The sequence below is a fragment of the Piliocolobus tephrosceles genome, chromosome 15 (assembly GCF_002776525.5).
Source record: "Piliocolobus tephrosceles isolate RC106 chromosome 15, ASM277652v3, whole genome shotgun sequence".
NCBI lineage: Eukaryota > Metazoa > Chordata > Mammalia > Primates > Cercopithecidae > Piliocolobus > Piliocolobus tephrosceles.
Window position 1 is genome coordinate 55,339,433 of NC_045448.1, and position 17,240 is coordinate 55,356,672.

Sequence of the window (17,240 nt, forward strand, 5' to 3'; positions counted from 1 at the left end):
TCAGTGTTTGAGTGTTTCTGTTAAAAATGCTTTCTAGCGTCTGTGGCAGAAACTGTTAGTTCATTTTACATCTTACTTGTGGCCCCAAGTTTATAAGAGATCCTTTGCTGTTCTGCCACTGCCTCGACTATGGTACAAAAGTCACTGTAGGGGATGGCTGTGAAGACACTTTTGATCTCAGATGTCAGCCAGACTCAGTCAGGAGTTTACACTAAAGACCTGTGGAGACAGCACATTTGACATTTGAGAGAACCAGAACAAACTTTTTATATGTCCACAGATTCCCAGAAAATAGGTTCTGTAGTCTGACGTTTCATTCATTCCCTCAAAAAATATATATTGAGGACCTATTGTGAGCTGGGTACTGTTTGAAGAAAAAGAAGAGACCTAGTGCCTGCCCGCATGGAGCTTACATTCTAGTTGAAATGTAGGGAAATTGCTGTTGAACTGTTTGCTTTGTATCCAGTAGAAACCAGTAGAAATTAATATGGATAAATGAGCCCAGAGAAAGAAAGAATGAGACAGTAGCTGGGGTAATCACCAATTTCGGGCTTTACAGGGACAGCACGCAAGATTCAAGAAGTACGTGGGGCACAGTGCACATGTCACCAACGTGAGGTGGCTGCACAATGACTCTGTGCTGCTCACAGTGGGCGGCGCCGACACAGCCCTGATGATCTGGACCAGGGAGTTTGTGGGGACCCAGGAGAGCAAGCTGGTGGATAGCGAGGAGTCGGACACCGACGTGGAAGAGGATGGAGGTGAGCCCCCACCTGCCACGCGCCTCCTGTGCCGGCTATACCTCCCACCACCTCCCTTCCTGGGCCACTGCAAACCAACTGGCTCCCCATTCTCTTTTTGTTGTTTGAGGCTATGACAGCGATGTTGCTAGAGAAAAGGCCATTGACTACACCACCAAGATCTATGCTGTGAGCATCAGGGAAATGGAAGGCACCAAGCCACACCAGCAGCTGAAGGAAGTTTCCGTGGAAGAAAGGTATGGTGTTGCCAGGTTTGCTTGCTCTTATATCTGATGACAACAAACTTGTTTAAACCAGAGTGCATTTTCTTTGCCCTCAAAGTTGCTACTTAAGTCAGTCTTTTATAAATCTGCACAGGGTCTTCACCTGTACACAGGCTTAAGCTGGGAAAAAAAAAATTGCACAATATCCCAGTACGTGACAAAGGGTGGTTTATACTTTGTGGAAGTTGGTTCTGGAATGTGACTTGAATAGACATGAAATTTAGCTGGGCTAGGCTTCTCCACGCCCAGAAAAAATGCTAGGGTATTCCAAAAGCAGTCCTGACTGTGGCGGCTGACAGGAAAGCCTGCTGACCAGCAAGGTAGGAGGGGAGGACAGGCTTCTGAGGTCATGGAGGAACAGTTGTGGAGTTGTGAAAAACCATCTTCCATTCTAACCAGAAGCTGTGCCTTATACTCCGTTCACTTGGTGTATCTTCTCTTACTGTGTCTTCATTTGCCCAGATTTGTCTAGGTGGGTTTGGCAATTCCAGCCTATCCCATTTGATTTTGTTGCCTTGGATCCTCTATGTAGAAAGAGTGTCTTCTGGTATTATTTTAGGGCTTTTCAATGTGCTATTTTAAGTATTGATAAGATTTGTTAAACACTTTAGCATTTCTAAAAAGAAAAGCTCAGAATTATTATATTACTTAATGTATCATATTCATGCTGAGAGAGGATATTGAATAAAAACTCTAATAACTAAAAAGAATTTCATGGATCTCAAAGATGTTTTAAGAATTCTGTTGGCTGTTCACATTGAGGTAGGCTCAATGTTCGCAATATACTAGTCCCACAATATGTAATTTATGAGATTCAAGTAGTTTGCGTTTAGTATGGCTTTCTGCCTAACAGTAACTAATAAGTCTGACCTATCACTTCTTACTATTATGTGGGGTTTTAGATGCAAAAAAATGTAACCTCCTCCTGCTCCTCTTCCTTGAATTCAGTGCCAGATGTCAAAATAAACTTGGTAAATGGTGGGTGTGCTACTGGCAAGAAGATTGAATCTAATGCAAAAAAGCCCTAATTTTTCCCTACCGTCTTTGTTAGATGTTACAAAGATTCAGAGCTCTCTTTTAAGAAAAAAAATAGAGATTTTTCTGCAGTGGTCTTTATAGTTCATTTTGCTTGCAACATGGTTTTAAAGTGGCCACAAACAGACAATTTTACATGTCCTAATTCTAAGAATTAAGGGGAAAAAGAACCATATGCATAGAAGTGCATGAATAGGCCTCCCACTTAAATAATCCACTCTTAAAAAAATGTTTGACCTGAATTATACATTCCTTCAGAAAAAAAAAACAAAACAAAACTACCCAGTCTTTCTAATTTCATTTCTAGTTTCAGATACCATTATGAAATGAGTTGACATGGCCATTATCCCAAGGGTGTTTCTGGCTGATTTCTGTAACTCAGTCGTACATCATGCTGAGATTCTTGCCAGCCACCAAAATATAATCATTTAACCCAAGCCCTAAATTCCAAACACTGCAGCTGATTTCAAACCCAAACCAAGGCTCACCTAATCCTCCTGTCTTGTTGCCTCTTTGGGCAAGTCTGTCAAAATCTCATGCTGCCCAACTTAATGAAAGGTAGGAGGACTGATGATAGAGAGGACCTCAATAATTTTTAATTTTAAAATTCAGAATTTTCAAGTGACCCCATTTTATTATCAAGCTATACCCACATCAGATAGGAAGCTGTATAGTAGCATACCCTGGATTGACACTCTTTTTTAACAAAAGGAAAAAGCCTTATAATATTATGAGATGGGGTAGGCAGTTCAGTACTTTACTAGCATTAAAAAAAAAAGTTCACACCAGGATTTAGCGAAGAAAACAATTTTAAGATAAGTATAGGGTCTGGAGGAATAATCAAGCCTTTTCTGTAGAGAGCAACTTCCTAGATAACTTAAAAAGCCTTGACAGCCTCAATTCCCAGAAGGAACTGTAACTGGAGCACACACTGCCAGCTGCACAGCATGCTGGGAGCAGAGTGGGGCCGTGCCAGGTAGGGTCAGCTAGTAAAGAGCAATAAATGATGCCCAACTTAGCAGCCTCCATGGGGGCAAATCATAATCAGAACCAAGAACAAGCAGACTGCACCAGTCCTGGTCAGTAATTTTAGGGGAACCTGAACCTCAGAGATCAGACTGTAGTCAGCTTCTGGACCACAAAAGAGAACATTGCCAGGCAAGTCAGGGCATTCAGGGAATTTGAGAGAAAGCAGGATGAGTGATGGAATTGGGAGGGTGGCACAAGAAGTTAAACAGCATATCTTAGTCCTCAGCTAGGGTATAAAACGGGGCCCGTGGACTCCAGCATCCTGGAATGACAGAGGGCCTGAGACAGAAAAATGCTGACATCAGAACCACATGAAGCCAGGCAGCAGTGGCCAGCTTCTCTCTGGGAAATTCAGGGCTGTTGCCCAACAGCCCCTGACACTGCTTTCTTTGGCTACTTCAAGCCCTGCTTGAAGATTTGAGAGGCAGGGGTTTTCCTTGGTGTTCCCATCATGATGCCTTCTGTATATACCTGCAAATACCTATATATACCTGGGTGCTTTTTCTAAACACTTGGTTCAAGACATGCACCAATGAGACTAATGGGAGACGAGTACTCGAGGACTGAAAGAGATGTGAGCTTGGAACAGCCACTCCACGCAGATCCTTAGCACTGTTTTGTCTCTTAGCAATGTTTCAGGCAGCTCTACCTCTGGTAAATCGCCTGTCACCTAAAAACAATTAGAAACTGTGAGATGACTGTAGCACCTGTGCTACTGAGAAAAATGCCTTGAAGGCAGCTGTGCTTTATGCATCAATTACCTTTTAAGCAACTGAATTCCTAATTCCTAAATTTTAAGATAGCTGTGGACTGCTTCTAATTAGACTCAGTTATTTGACTTTAAAATAGCTGTGAGACTTCAGATCATGCTTCCTTGTACAATTGCTAATTACATTGTGAGTTCTTATTCTTCAGAAGCCGTATGATCTTTAGTTCTAATCTTTCAAAAAATGAGGAAGCTGAGAAGAAATTTACAACTGGTCTCAAAAGAATCCTGGGCCATACCTACCAGATATATAATGTCCGTGAGGTGTTCAGCGGGTAGCCCAGTTACTCCAGCTTTCCTCTAGCACACCGGGATGCCGTGCCTCCGTGACCTAGACTCATCTGGCTGGTCCCCAACCTTGGGTGAACCCTTGGGTGTTCTTGCTGCTCAGCTGCCGCGTGTGGTGCGTGGCTGAGGAAAGTCATGAAGTCTTTTTTATTTTTGGGAATCCATGCTTTCACTCCTTCTCTGGACACTCAGGGCTACCCCACGCCACCCTCCTTCATCCCCAGCCAACTTGATGCTAATTCTGGTCTAGAGGAACCCTTCCAAACCTTCCTGCCTCTCAAGTGCCACGCCCCAACCTGACACACCACTTGCTCTCAGCTTTTGACCTCACCTCCTTTGCCATGTTTTCTTATAATGTAATCTTTTATCCATCTACAAACTTAAGATATTTAATTGATACTTAAAATGTCAGGAAAGTTCCTTTTGGGGAGAAAAAATGAAGGGGGAAGCATAGTTTTTCAGAGCAATTTAAGATGCAAAATGCTTATATCATGTCAACATGAGGGATGGTGCCCAAATCCTGTATTCAGACTTCAGTAAAAACAGTTTTCCCCAATTCAGCAAGTGGTAAAATCCCTAAGGTTTGCTCAGTACCAAATTATCAGAGTTGCCTGTAAAATGGAGAATTTTCTTTTCACATTACTGAAGTCACACCTAGCTTACATATTGTTTTTTGATTTATAACGTAGGGGCTTTCAAGGGGGTCACCCAACCCAAACTGGCCTAAGCAAAAGGGAACTTACTGGCTTACACACCTAAGTATGCAGGGGTAGGGCAACTTCAGGTATCACTTGTTAAGAGAACTCAAATCTTGCTGCCAGGATTCTGGTTTTTTCCTTCATATCTCAGTTCTGCTTCCTCTGGGTTATTACAGTTCTTCAGATAGAAACATGGCTGCAGAACTTATAGTCTCTGGTTCAAAATCAGTAGGAAAGAATTGCTTCTGATTCACAAGTCCCCCCTACAAATGTCTTTTGAGGTGCTATTGGCTCTGGTGAGCCCCAGGCTACCCTTGAACCAATCACTGTGGGCTAAGGAGAAAAAGTCTTTGACTCTTCCCTTGGAAATAGTCACCTGCCACCATAGACTAGCAATGTAATCACTTACCCAGAGGTGATTTGGATAGACCCAAAATAGAAAATGGCAACTACAATTCACCCTTGTCTTGTCCTATATATCCTCTTAAAATGGCCCCATTTAAAACTATCCTAAATATAGGCCAGGCACGGTGTCTTACGCCTGTAATCTCAGAATTTGGGAAGCCAAAGTGGGCAGATTACATGAGGCCAGGAGTTCAAGACCAGCCTAGGAAACATGGTGAAACCCTGTCTCTCCTAAAAATACAAAAATTAGCCTGGTGTGGTGGCACACACCTGTAATCTCAGCTAGTCGGGAGGCTGAGGCACAAATCGCTTGAACCCAGGAGGCAGAGGTTACAGTGAGTCAAGATGGCACCTCTGCACTCCAGCCTGGGTGACAGAGTGAAAATCTGTCAAAAAAAAAAAAAAAAAAAAAAAAAAAAAACCACCATGAAACCCCACTATCCTATATGTAATTTGAAATGCAGTTATACCACCTTCCCAAAAAGAGGCAGCTCAAAGTCTCAGCCAGTCGCCACATTCAGGATCTCAGAGTACTGTGAAATTTTCTCATCCAGGTCCAGATAAAGCCCCTCATGGTCCTGTGGCTAATGATAATATTAACCACCCTAACTTGCCAAATAGTGGTAAAGAGAGGACAGAATGAAGATAATTTTTCTGAATCACCACTTTGGAGGAGGGAGAAAGAGACAACATGCAGTGGTCACTGGTCCAAACCATACTGCCTTCAGCTGGGCTAGACAGTCAACGATTCCTGCACTAGCCATGTGTGAGTATCATATGGCTGGGTGGTAATATGAATGTTGGAAGATGCCAGCAGTCAGGATGTAAAGGTTTTTTTGTAGTTTCAAAACATACACATATGGAAGTGAAAAATAAAAGTAGGAAGTAACATAATATTCTCTTAAAAGTACAGCTCTCCAAGTGTCCCAGCTTCCTATTGGGATGTCAGTGATGCCCCTGTATTTTGTCATTCTCGTGGGAAAATTTGTATCCTCCTGCCCTCCCACGAGCTCCTCCGTTGACGAGAGACTGGCTCAGGACGTGGCTACTACACAGACATGCATAAGCTGTCACTTTGCGGGAGGGAAGGTCAACTTAATTTAGAGACATCTGCCAGGAGGCCCACATTTCAGGTCAGTCCAAATTCCATTTTTGTCATTTAGTCCTCTGGCCTAAGATTTGGAGTTTTATAATATCAACTTAGAAAAAAATATATATATATATATATTTGAGACTGGGTCTGGCTCTGTTGCCCAGGGTGTAGTACAGCGGTGTGATCCTGTCTCTCAGTGCAGCCTCAACCTCCTGGGCTCAAGCAGTTCTCCCACTTCAGCCCCGCAAGAACCTGGGACTGGGACTACAGGTGTGCACCACCATACCAACAAATCTTTTTTTTAGAGACAGGGTAATCTTACTATGTTTCCCAGGGTATTCTCAAACTCCTTGGCTCAAGCAGTCTTACCACCGTGGCCTCCCAAGTGCTAGGATTCCAGGTGAGAGCCACCATGCCCAGCTCAAAAAATATATTTTTTTACATCTCCAACTGATACTTGAATTCTCAAGGGAAAGATATATCAATTAAACAAATTACTATTTTATTTCTTAAATCATTTGTCACTCTGCCCACATATTTGGTGATAAACTAAGTATGAGTTAATTTATTATTGGGAGATACTCCTTTTTAAGAGTATAGTTTATATTATTTGTCTCTGGAAGGAATATCGTAACCTTTTGTAGGCTCAACAAATTTTCATTAATGGTTTGGTATTGGCATTGCTTCGTGTTTAGATTGTCACGTTAGCAGACCCTCCTTTGGGTTGGTGTGCGTGTCATTTTTGTGGTACCACTATGTACCTTTGATATCGTCTGCTTTTTGCTAAGGGGTCCCATGCTTATCTTTGATATTCCTGTCCTGTGAGTGGCATCTGGGCTCTGTGAGTACACATTAGTTGGAGATTTGGAGCACACACAAAATCTTGTTCATTCTCCTTTAATTGTTCTTTCTAATGGAAAGTGATGATTATCACAGAAAAGAACCTTAGGATATTTCACTGTGGAACAGTAATTACTATTATTTGTAACTACTTTTGCATATGTTTTTATTACCTAGTATTATATCTGTATAACTTTTTAAAAATCAGAGATGCCAGTAAAAATGCAACCAAATCAATGTCAAGAATTTATTAGAGATGTTTAAAACTTTACCCAAGTAAAGTGAAACAATTTTGGTGAGTTTTTATACCACCATCTGAGCATGCCACAGCAATCAGCTTACAAAATACATTAATGCTGAGGTTTGCTGCTTTTAAAAATTGTAGTCTTCTATTCACATTATGTTTTGTTATTCCCATATATCCTTTAAAAATAATGTTTAAGGCCAGGCATAGTAGCTCACACCTGTAATCCCAGCACTTTGGAAGGCTGAGGTGGGAAGAGAACTTGAACCCAGGAGGTTGAGGCTGGCAGGAGTTTAGATGAGCCTGGGCGACATAAGGAGCCCGATCTCTACAAAAAAAAATTTTAAAAATTAGCTGGGAATGAAAACACACTCCTGTAATCCCAGCTACTCAGGAGGCTGGGATGAGAGGATCACTTGAGGCCAGGAGTTCAAGGCTGCGGTGAGCTATGATCACACCAGTGCACTCCAGCCTGAGCAACAGAGCGAGACCCTGTTGTGAATGAATGAATCAATGTGTGTTTAAACATATTGGACTCATCTCCACAGGTTTTCATTATTCCATTAAGAGAAAGCCAGAAATTAGAAACTTACAACTACAGCAATACTTAGTGCCAATGTCCACATTTTTTGTTCTTATCAAATTATCATGCAGCTTCAATTTTGTATACTGTGGTAAACTACATGATCACAAGGGAACATTCTTTTTGATAATTGATAGGTAGTATCTAATAATATCTCTAAGTATGGGTTATGATCTTTTACTGAAATTCGTATGAGCTGACCAGGTATTAGTCTTCCTATTTACATCTTGTGGGGCCATGCTTAGTAATTTATTTTTAAATGCCTGCTGTTTGACATAGGTGGATGTCCTCATTTCTTCCTCACTTAACTGGCCACATGGGGGTTGGTCATAATGGATATTTTTATTTGCTATATACAGTTGGAACATGCATTCTATAGAAACCCAGTTTTATAATGACAAGATACAGAATAAGTAGAAGAATTAAACTATTATGGAAATTGGCATATAAGTACTCACTTAACCTTTATATTTTGAAGAGGATACAATACTTAGCTCAAGGATTGTTTTCTCAATGCCCCTGAGTCAGCCATCTGTATTTTTTTCCAAGGTCCTTTATTAACAACTGCTGAGGCATACAGATTTTGGCCATCTGTCCAGAGAGGAATAAAAGAATGTTAGACTTAACACTTTCTGTTTCTACATTATCTTTATAGCATTATTTTACTTACAGCATTTTTCACCTATCACTGAAAAGAGGTTCAACTGCTCCCTTCTTTTCTTACCTGAGAAGCTGCATAATTTGTGGCCAAAAGTCAAAATCCCAGAGTCACCTAAAGCATATTTTTTTCCTTCTTCAGTAGACTTTGAGCTTGTTGCCAGTCTCTCCTGCTTAGCTCAGGCTAAAATGGTCATGTCTCTCTTAAAAAAAAAACAAGGCCAGGCGCGGTGGCTCAAGCCTGTAATCCCAGCACTTTGGGAGGCTGAGGCGGGCGGATCACTAGGTCAGGAGATCGAGACCATCCTGGCTAACATGGTGAAACCCCGTCTCTACTAAAAAATACAAAAAACTAGCCGGGCGAGGTGGCGGGCGCCTGTAGTCCCAGCTACTCAGGAGGCTGAGGCAGGAGAATGGTGTAAACCCGGGAGGCGGAGCTTGCAGTGAGCTGAGATCCGGCCATTGCACGGCCATTGCACTTCAGCCCCAGCGACAGAGCGAGACTCTGTCTCAAAAAAAAAAAAAAAAAAAAGTCGACCGGGCGCAGGGGCTCACGCTTATAATCCCAGCACTTTGAGAGGCCAAGGAGGGTGGATCACATGAGGTCAGGAGTTCGAGACCACCCTGACCAACATGGAAAAACCCCATCTCTACTAAAAATACAAAATTAGCTGGGTGTGGTGGCACATGCCTATAATCCCAGCTACTCAGGGGGCTGAAGCAGAATTGCTTGAACCCAGGAAGTGGAGGTTGTGGTGAGCCGAGATCACTATTGCACTCCAGTCTAGGCAACAAGAGCAAAACTCTATCTAAAAAAAGAAGTCTTAGGCTAAGCACAGTGGGGCAAGCCTGTTATCCCAGCACTTTGGGAGGCCAAGGCAGGAGGATCACTTGAGACCAGCCTGGACAATATAGGGAGACCTTATCTCTATGAAAAATTTAAAAATTAGCCCAATGTGGTGGTTTAATTGATTGGGAGGCTGAGATAAAAGGATCACTTGAGCCTGGGAGGTCAAGGCTGCAGCGAGTCATGATCATGCCACTGTACTCCAGCCTGGGCTATAGAGCAAGACTCTGTCTTTAAAAAAAAAAAAAAAAAGTAGAAAAGTTAGTTTTTAATGCTTAAATTGTATTGCCTTAGCTTCAACTTCGTGTAGTTTACTTTATAAATTATGGATAACTGTAGATACTGTGATACATATAGTTTTAGTCACTAATGTGTTAGATTTTATCCAGATATTCAACTGTTTTACCTGGGTAGATGACATGTACACAGCCATCTTCTAAAAACAGTTTCAAGCAACATTGTGTTTATATACTCTATCAATCAAATTTTGTGCGTTAATTAAATACTGTTTGTATTTAAATCATTATGGAATCTCTGACTTCTACAAGAGTTGGCTCAATGAGAGTCAAAGGAAAACTCGGCTCCCCTTGGATATCCTCTTACATATAAAACCTCAGAATAGTTTAGTGTCTACCTTGAAAATGGGCAGCTACATTCTGACAAGGGCTTAAAGACATCTTTTGCTTTAATCCCACTTCTGACACCAATCTGCTTAGTCCTCACAGGATAGTGATGTTAATGATGTAAATGATGGAAAAGTGATTGTATAAAAGTTAGGTGGGGCCGGGTGTGGTGGCTCATACCTGTAATCCTAGCACTTTGGGAGGCCAAGGTGGGCAGATCACCGGAGGTCAGGAGCTCAAGACCAGCCTGGCCAACATGGCAAAACCCCATCTCTACTAAAAATACAAAAATTAGCCAGGCATGGTGGCAGGCACCTGTAATCCCAGCTACTCAGGGGAAGGCTGAGGCAGGAGAATCACTTGAACCCGGGAGGCGGAGGTTGCAGTGAGCTGAGATCGCACCATTGCATTCCAGCCTGGGCAACAAGAGCGAAACTCCATCTCAAAAAAAAGTTAGATGAAGTTTCTCTAATTTTAGGGTATGCAGAAAGCTATAGATACAGTTACATAAGGCAGGAGCTAATGGCATTTTTTTAGGCAACACTGTTAAGGCTTCCCAAGTCCTTAGCATGCCCCAGTGAGACATACAGCCATGCTTATTAGCATTTTTCCAAGCACCAGAGGCTTCCTTTATTTCTTTGAGATGTATTTTATACTTTTCTACCATCTCCTCCTGAAACACATACCCAAATGTTAAGGAGAATCTGAGTACATGCCTACCAGCTCAGGCAGTGTAAGTAACTACTACAAAACAATTCTAACACACTTAGAAGTGTCTACTATGGGAACTAACTGACTTTGGCTTCAACAGACCCTGCCTCAGGCCCAGGTTTCAGGCTGTCTGAGGTTCTCTTCAGCACAATGTGATGGGTTCCTTGGCCATCTTCTGGCTGCACCTGTTCTGCTCTCTGAGAAGATTTTGTTTGTCTTTGTTCTGTCTTGCCAAGTCTGAGATTGGCACTGAGGAGAATTGCCTTTCTGAAGGCTTCCTTTTTGGTTTCCTTATTATCTCATTTCTGTTGGTGGGAGACCTGTGAGTTGCCTTAAGAACTGAACAATCACAGGCTCTTGCTGTTGACCTGATCAGGGTTACACATAAAGCTCTCCTCTCCCAAGTAGGTTTGTCAACTCTGTGAAAGCAAAATTCCTGTTTTATACCTGCTTTATCTCTATAATCTAGAACATGCTGGCATTTAGTAAATAAGTGTTGCATGAGTAAATAGACTCCTTAACAACTTAACAAGATTTAGGTTCATTTTCAGTCTAGCCCATGGATTAGATATCAAAGGCTGAAATCTTGTTGATACTTTGTCATTAAAATTCATAATCCAGCTAGGAAATCTGTGCTTCTAAGCATCAGGCCTCACTGGCCATCCTTCCAGTGCTCAGGCTGCAGCCTTCTCCATCTGGCTTCTGCCTTTAGGCAATTCCAAACAGTGGTCTGAAGTGGAGAAGCCCTTACCCCAGACTGCATCTCAGTGGTGTTGAGGGTAATTTTCTGCTTTCTCTGGCAGGGAATGTGTGATAGTGGATGTTTAGGAGGAGTCTAGAGGATCAGGCAACTCTCCTTTCTCTGTCTTACCTGCTGTAAGTTTACTTCCAATGTGGATGGATGAGTAGTGCTTCCAACAGTCCCCATGGACAAGGACTCATTCCCAGGTACCAGTAGCCCCTTGCGATATGCACCCACATTTGGCTGATCCCAGCTGTCAGCATTCCATCATTTTCAATAGCCCCCACTTGTGGACCAGCAGGCAAGTCAGAATCCTGAAGGGTGATCCTCACCCTCCCCACTCCCTGCAGTGCCCCTGTCTGAGCTCTGCTCGGTCTCCCTTAACCCTCCCTCCATGCAATAGCAGAGGTTAACAACTTTGACACAAGAGATGGTCACCCTGGTTTATGCGGTCTGGGCATCCCATACAAGTCTGGGGGTATGTCCCAAGTGGAATTCCTCTCCCAATTCTCTGTGAAGAGAGGGGAAAGGAACCATTTCACTTCCCAAACTGCCTTCCACCACCAAGGCAACTTCACTCTCCAGTCATCTCAGCGGCCCAGCACAAGCAAACACGAGGAGGCGGTGCCAGAATTATTCTTAGCAGCAGATTATAAAGGAGGAATCTGTGAATATTCTACATTAATATTTTAGTCCTTGTGGGATATATTCACTGTCAGTCTATGGCATATGTTCCTTAGGAAACCAAGGAACTTTTACCAAACCAAAATTAGAAGTAGTTTCTAAGCCTTTTATAAATGGTGGTGCCCTTACCTGTGAACTGACAGGCGCTAGCACCAAATGGCCTCAAAATTCCACTCTGGCATTAGCATTTTCCAGAATTTTTCTTAGACTGTGCTTACAGTTGAATAGATAAGGCCTTAAAACCTATCTTCTATCTCATTGTTTCTGAGTTGACTTGAATGGGTTTATGAACTGAAACAAAAGGAAAGTTCTATAAAGAAAACTATATGCTGTGGGCTTAAAAATTTTTTATGGGGTTTCGGAGATTTTTTTTGTTTTGGTCATGTTTTAGTTTCAACTCCAAATTAATAGCTTCTTTAATCCTTGATTCCTTAGTATGAGTCCATGGCATTAGTATAAAATTTCACTGGATTATAAACTGTGTAGGATTATCAGTTCCCCAGTGGTTGGTACTGTACCTACCACGGGACCACTGTGTGTCTAACATGGGGCCTTGCATTTAGTACCCAGCAGACAAATACTTTTCCAATGAATAGATGAATGGATGAATTTACTTAGCCTGCTTCTCTTAATATTTAAGTAATCTGTCTTCAAAATGCTGTGCAAGTCCATTCTTGGTCAGCAACACTTTTACCTTCACTTCATTAGCAACTGTGGATGGTCTTTGTGGGAAATGATGTGACTCATGTGGAATCCAAAATGCCCCAACTGGCCCTGGGACCGCACTTGGCAAAATGACTTTTTGATCTTTGTAGTATCTGTCCTTCAGGAATTACAATGTTTGTTTGGTTTAAATCTATTTAAGAAGATTCTGTGTCATTGTGGCCATCATGCCTATCGTACACACCAAGCTGCTTTGTCAGCAGATTTACAGTGAAACAAAGAATGTGTTCACAGGTGACTATGAGAAAATGGGAAGGATGTAGATAGATTTCCTTCAGTCACCAAATCACCGTATATAAGTAATCCCAGTTTTCCTTCTAACCTTTTATGCTGTGCTTGGAGACAGAAATCTGGGAGAATTTGCCCCCAGTTGGTTTTTAATTTCTAATTTTTTAATGGACGCAATGATTTTATGTTTATAAAGTACATAGTTACAATACTTCTAATGTATAGTGGTCAAATTGGTATCTATGCATATCTTTCACCTCGAACATTTGTCATTTATTTGTGTTGGGACCATTCAAAATCCTCTCTTCTGCTATTCACTCATATGTGGAAGCTGCCCCCAGTTTTTTTTAAACACCCTATTTAATCAGGAGATCTGTGGGAATTTCAAGCTCACCTGAGGCACGATAAGCATGGTGAAGTGGCACAGTGTCAACGGCAAATGAGCAGCCTGCGCTCCCAGATCCTTCGTCAGCGTAGCCGGACAGAGGCCCTTTGTTGTCATTGATCAATAGCTGCTTTGTGGGCCTGTATTGTTAGGGTTGCTGAGAACTGACGATCCTGCTAAGCTAGTGCTGCTGAATTTACCATTTGGAGATTGATGAAAACTGCTCAATCCTATCTTGGAGCTTGGTCCAATAAATGGGGAAGAACCTCTAGTTCTACATTTCCATCCCATTCGCGAGGCTGGAGTGACCTTACAGAGCCTGAGAGTTGGTACAGAGATCTGCAGTTGCATGTGTGTTGTTTAAGCTGAGCCCAGCCCTCCCTGTGGGAGAGTGATGGCACACATGTAATGCACACAGGGCGAGGAGCACTCCTGCTCCAGAGCCCTTCTCTCTAAGCTACCTTCTTCTTCCCCCCACCCCTTCATTCTGCAAGAGTTCTGCCTGCAGAGCTGCGGCGAGCAGGTAGAACGGCAAGACTCCTGTTCTGTATGAAGATGCAAGGGACTGAAATTATAATATCTATTAAACCCAGAAATGCTGAAATTAATCATCTCCTAGACCTATTGCTTAGCTAGGTAACTCCACTAAAAGCTGAATCATTCGTTGATTTTTTTCTAAGTGAATATGATGCTATTTTTATAAATGATTTTCTTTATTCAAACCCCTTGATTTTCTGTATTGGTTTGAAGCAAAGCAATGACTTCTATCTGATAATTTTAGGAATTAAACCTACTGTTCATTATAGAATAGTTTGTTCACTTTTGATGACAAAGAGTAGCCAGTGTATAAAAATGCAGAAGTAAAGTGATGGAAAATGATTTTTAGAAAAGATCAATGTGCCTAGGAAATCACACTCCCACAGTGTAATCATCGAATCAAACCTACTCACTTGTGGAGATAAAAGAACACTTCAAAAATATGTAAGCACTTTTCTGTCAAAAAGGAGTGTCTCTCCGAAGACTGTGGCAGAGTTGGGTCTGATTATTTTAGGCAAGTGTCTTGAACATCTCACAGATTCTCCATTTGGGAGGAATGGGAACTACCGGGGGTGCTGACCCACGTCCTGTCAATTAGTGTGTGGTCAAGATGTGGTAACCGAGGAGGCATTTGCAGGAGTGAAAGGTGTGGAGGATCAGGGTGCTCTTGCGGGTGTGTTTAAAGTATGGTGGCGTGCTCTTTACCCGACTCCCTCCCGCTCATTTGAAGTTCGTGTCGTGCTCTGCCATCTTTTGCCCCTTCCTGTTCTTGTCATCTGTCAACTTCCTGTCTCTGAGCATTTCAGCTCATGGTCAACTGGCCAACCCCAGCCAGCGCCTGCCATGCCCTGGGTTACATCATTACCTGGAACTCCTCTATCCCTCAGTGTCTTAACCAGCTCTCCTCTGGATTGCTCATTCCCGGGTACACCTGATCTTCATCCTGACAAATGAGTGCCTAGACACCTTCAGTTTTCCCCAAGTTCATCAGCCCTTCCTGGCCTCACTTTTTGTGCCTGCTCAAATGCCATTTCCCAGTCCTGTTGGCCCTTCTCCCCTACATTCCTCCTACCACCTGCCTCTCCACTCTTCTGATAGCAAGTCCCACGTTGGCACAGATGGCCACCACCAGAGAGGCTGCCTGGCTGCTGCACATGGCCCTCCAAGCTACTGCCTCATTTTCATCCTTTTCTTTGGTAGGTTCTGTCTTGCTGCTTCTCAGCAGTCTTCCAGGTTTCATCCCTTCTCAACCTCCTGCCCCTCCTTCACTGAGAAAACAGAAGCCACTGACACGCACTCCATCTTGTTGCTTCTTTCTCTCTCCTCCATCTTGCTTCCCATCCTTCACTGACATAAGCCATTCACCTTCTTCCTTCTCAGAGGAAGTAAGTCCCTTCTCCTAGTCAAGATAGGTCCCTCACCTGGTGCTTGGCCCTGGCCTCCTGTCCATCCGTGCTCCTTCATCATCTGTCCCCTCATCTGTGTCTCCCGTGTCAGTCTCCCACAGCCAGATCCATGTCCTCAACCAAAAAACACATCCCAGTTTCCCATCTCCACCCAACTTTCCTCAGGAAAGAAACAGGTCCTTTGACTGATCTTCTCAACTTACACACATATTTCTGCCCTCACCTTCCCTCCAACTTTATTCCTTTCTCATTCAGGCCTTGCAGTCTTTTCTTCAGTCTCTATCCTATCTCACCTGTCCTCTGTCCCTGCCATTCTGTTGACATGGAGGCTCTCTAACCCCTTAGTCCAGTGACCTCTCTCTGTCCTACTAAAAGAACTTGTTTCTTCTAGAGTAGCATTGTCCAATAGAAATATGTGAGCCACAGGTATAAATTTTCTAGCAGGCACATTACAAAAGTTCGGATGGTGACATTGATTTTAATAATATATTTTAACTTGATATATTAAAAAATATTTCAATACGTAATTAAGATAAAATTATATTTTACATTCTTTTAAAAATTTTTCATTAGGACTTCAAATTCCAGTGTGTATTTTACAGTTATAGCACAATTCAGGCTCTTGAAAGCCACATGTGGCGTTGGCTACCGAATTGGACAGTGCATATTGGAGAAGAATATAAACATACTTTTCTCGTCTTTTTGAAAGAATCTGTCTTGGCCCTCCTAATGCCTCCCTCTCTCTTCTCAGTGTCTCACCTCTGCTTCCTCTTCCAGCCCCTTACATGCTGTTGGTCCTCAGAATTTTACCTTTGGCTGGCCTCTTTTCACCCTCTACCATCTACCCTCTGTCTTAATTAATCTTTTATATCCCACCCATTGGCTAGTGATTCCCAGGATCATATCACTGACTCCCATCTGTCAGTGGAACTTCCAACCAACAAAGCTATCTCACGGGTGTTCAAAGCTCAACATGCCAAAACTGAACTCATCATCTTCCCTCATTCATAGTTTCTCTCTGTCTCATTCCATGATGCCACCATCTATCCAGATATGCAAGCCTGGAAAACTGGTATTGCCCTTAGGTTGCTTTCCCTAGTTCATCCCATAAAAGCAATCCATAACAAAGTGCTGTGAAGTCTATTCTACCAGTATTTCTTTAAATATTCCCCTGTTTTCTTCTCCACAAGCGCTGCTCCAGTCAAGTGCCTCATCATTCCTCTCTTGGATCATCACAGTGGCCTCCTCAGTATTCTGCCCATCTTTACTTAGTTCCCTTCACTCCACCCTTTGGGCTCTCATTTTTTCACCCAGATAACTTTGTATTCACCTAAAACAGCCAAGTCTAAGACGATATCCCAATTTTTAAAACAACAACAACAACAAAAAACCACAAGGCTGCGTGATAGCGTCAGTCAAGAGCATTTTCGAGAGGGTAGGCTTCTTTCAGGACATCTTGTAGTTCTGCCTGAATCCTTTCCATCAACCCCATCACTAAGCATCTCTGTACATGGTTCTGGAAGATATAGGAATCCACTTAACAGAGTCCAGTTCTTAGGAATACTCTCAACAGAGTCCAGTTCTGAAGACTGTACTTAACACAGTCCAGTTTGGTCTTGATAACAGAGAGGCCCCATGGCTTTGGAGATTTTTCCTAAGATTTTTTCCCCTTCCCTTCCCTGACTTCCCCCC

At 42.6% G+C, this 17,240-nt stretch overlaps 1 protein-coding gene across 1 annotated transcript in view; it reads left to right on the forward strand.

The window, feature by feature from the left end:
- EML6 (EMAP like 6) overlaps positions 1-17,240 on the forward strand; it is a 253,531-nt gene that overhangs the window by 211,535 nt on the left and 24,756 nt on the right. The window contains exons 25-26 of the mRNA XM_023190182.3: positions 560-761; positions 871-997. Coding sequence (XP_023045950.2) covers positions 560-761; positions 871-997 — 329 coding nt within the window. The remainder of the gene's footprint in view (positions 1-559; positions 762-870; positions 998-17,240) is intronic.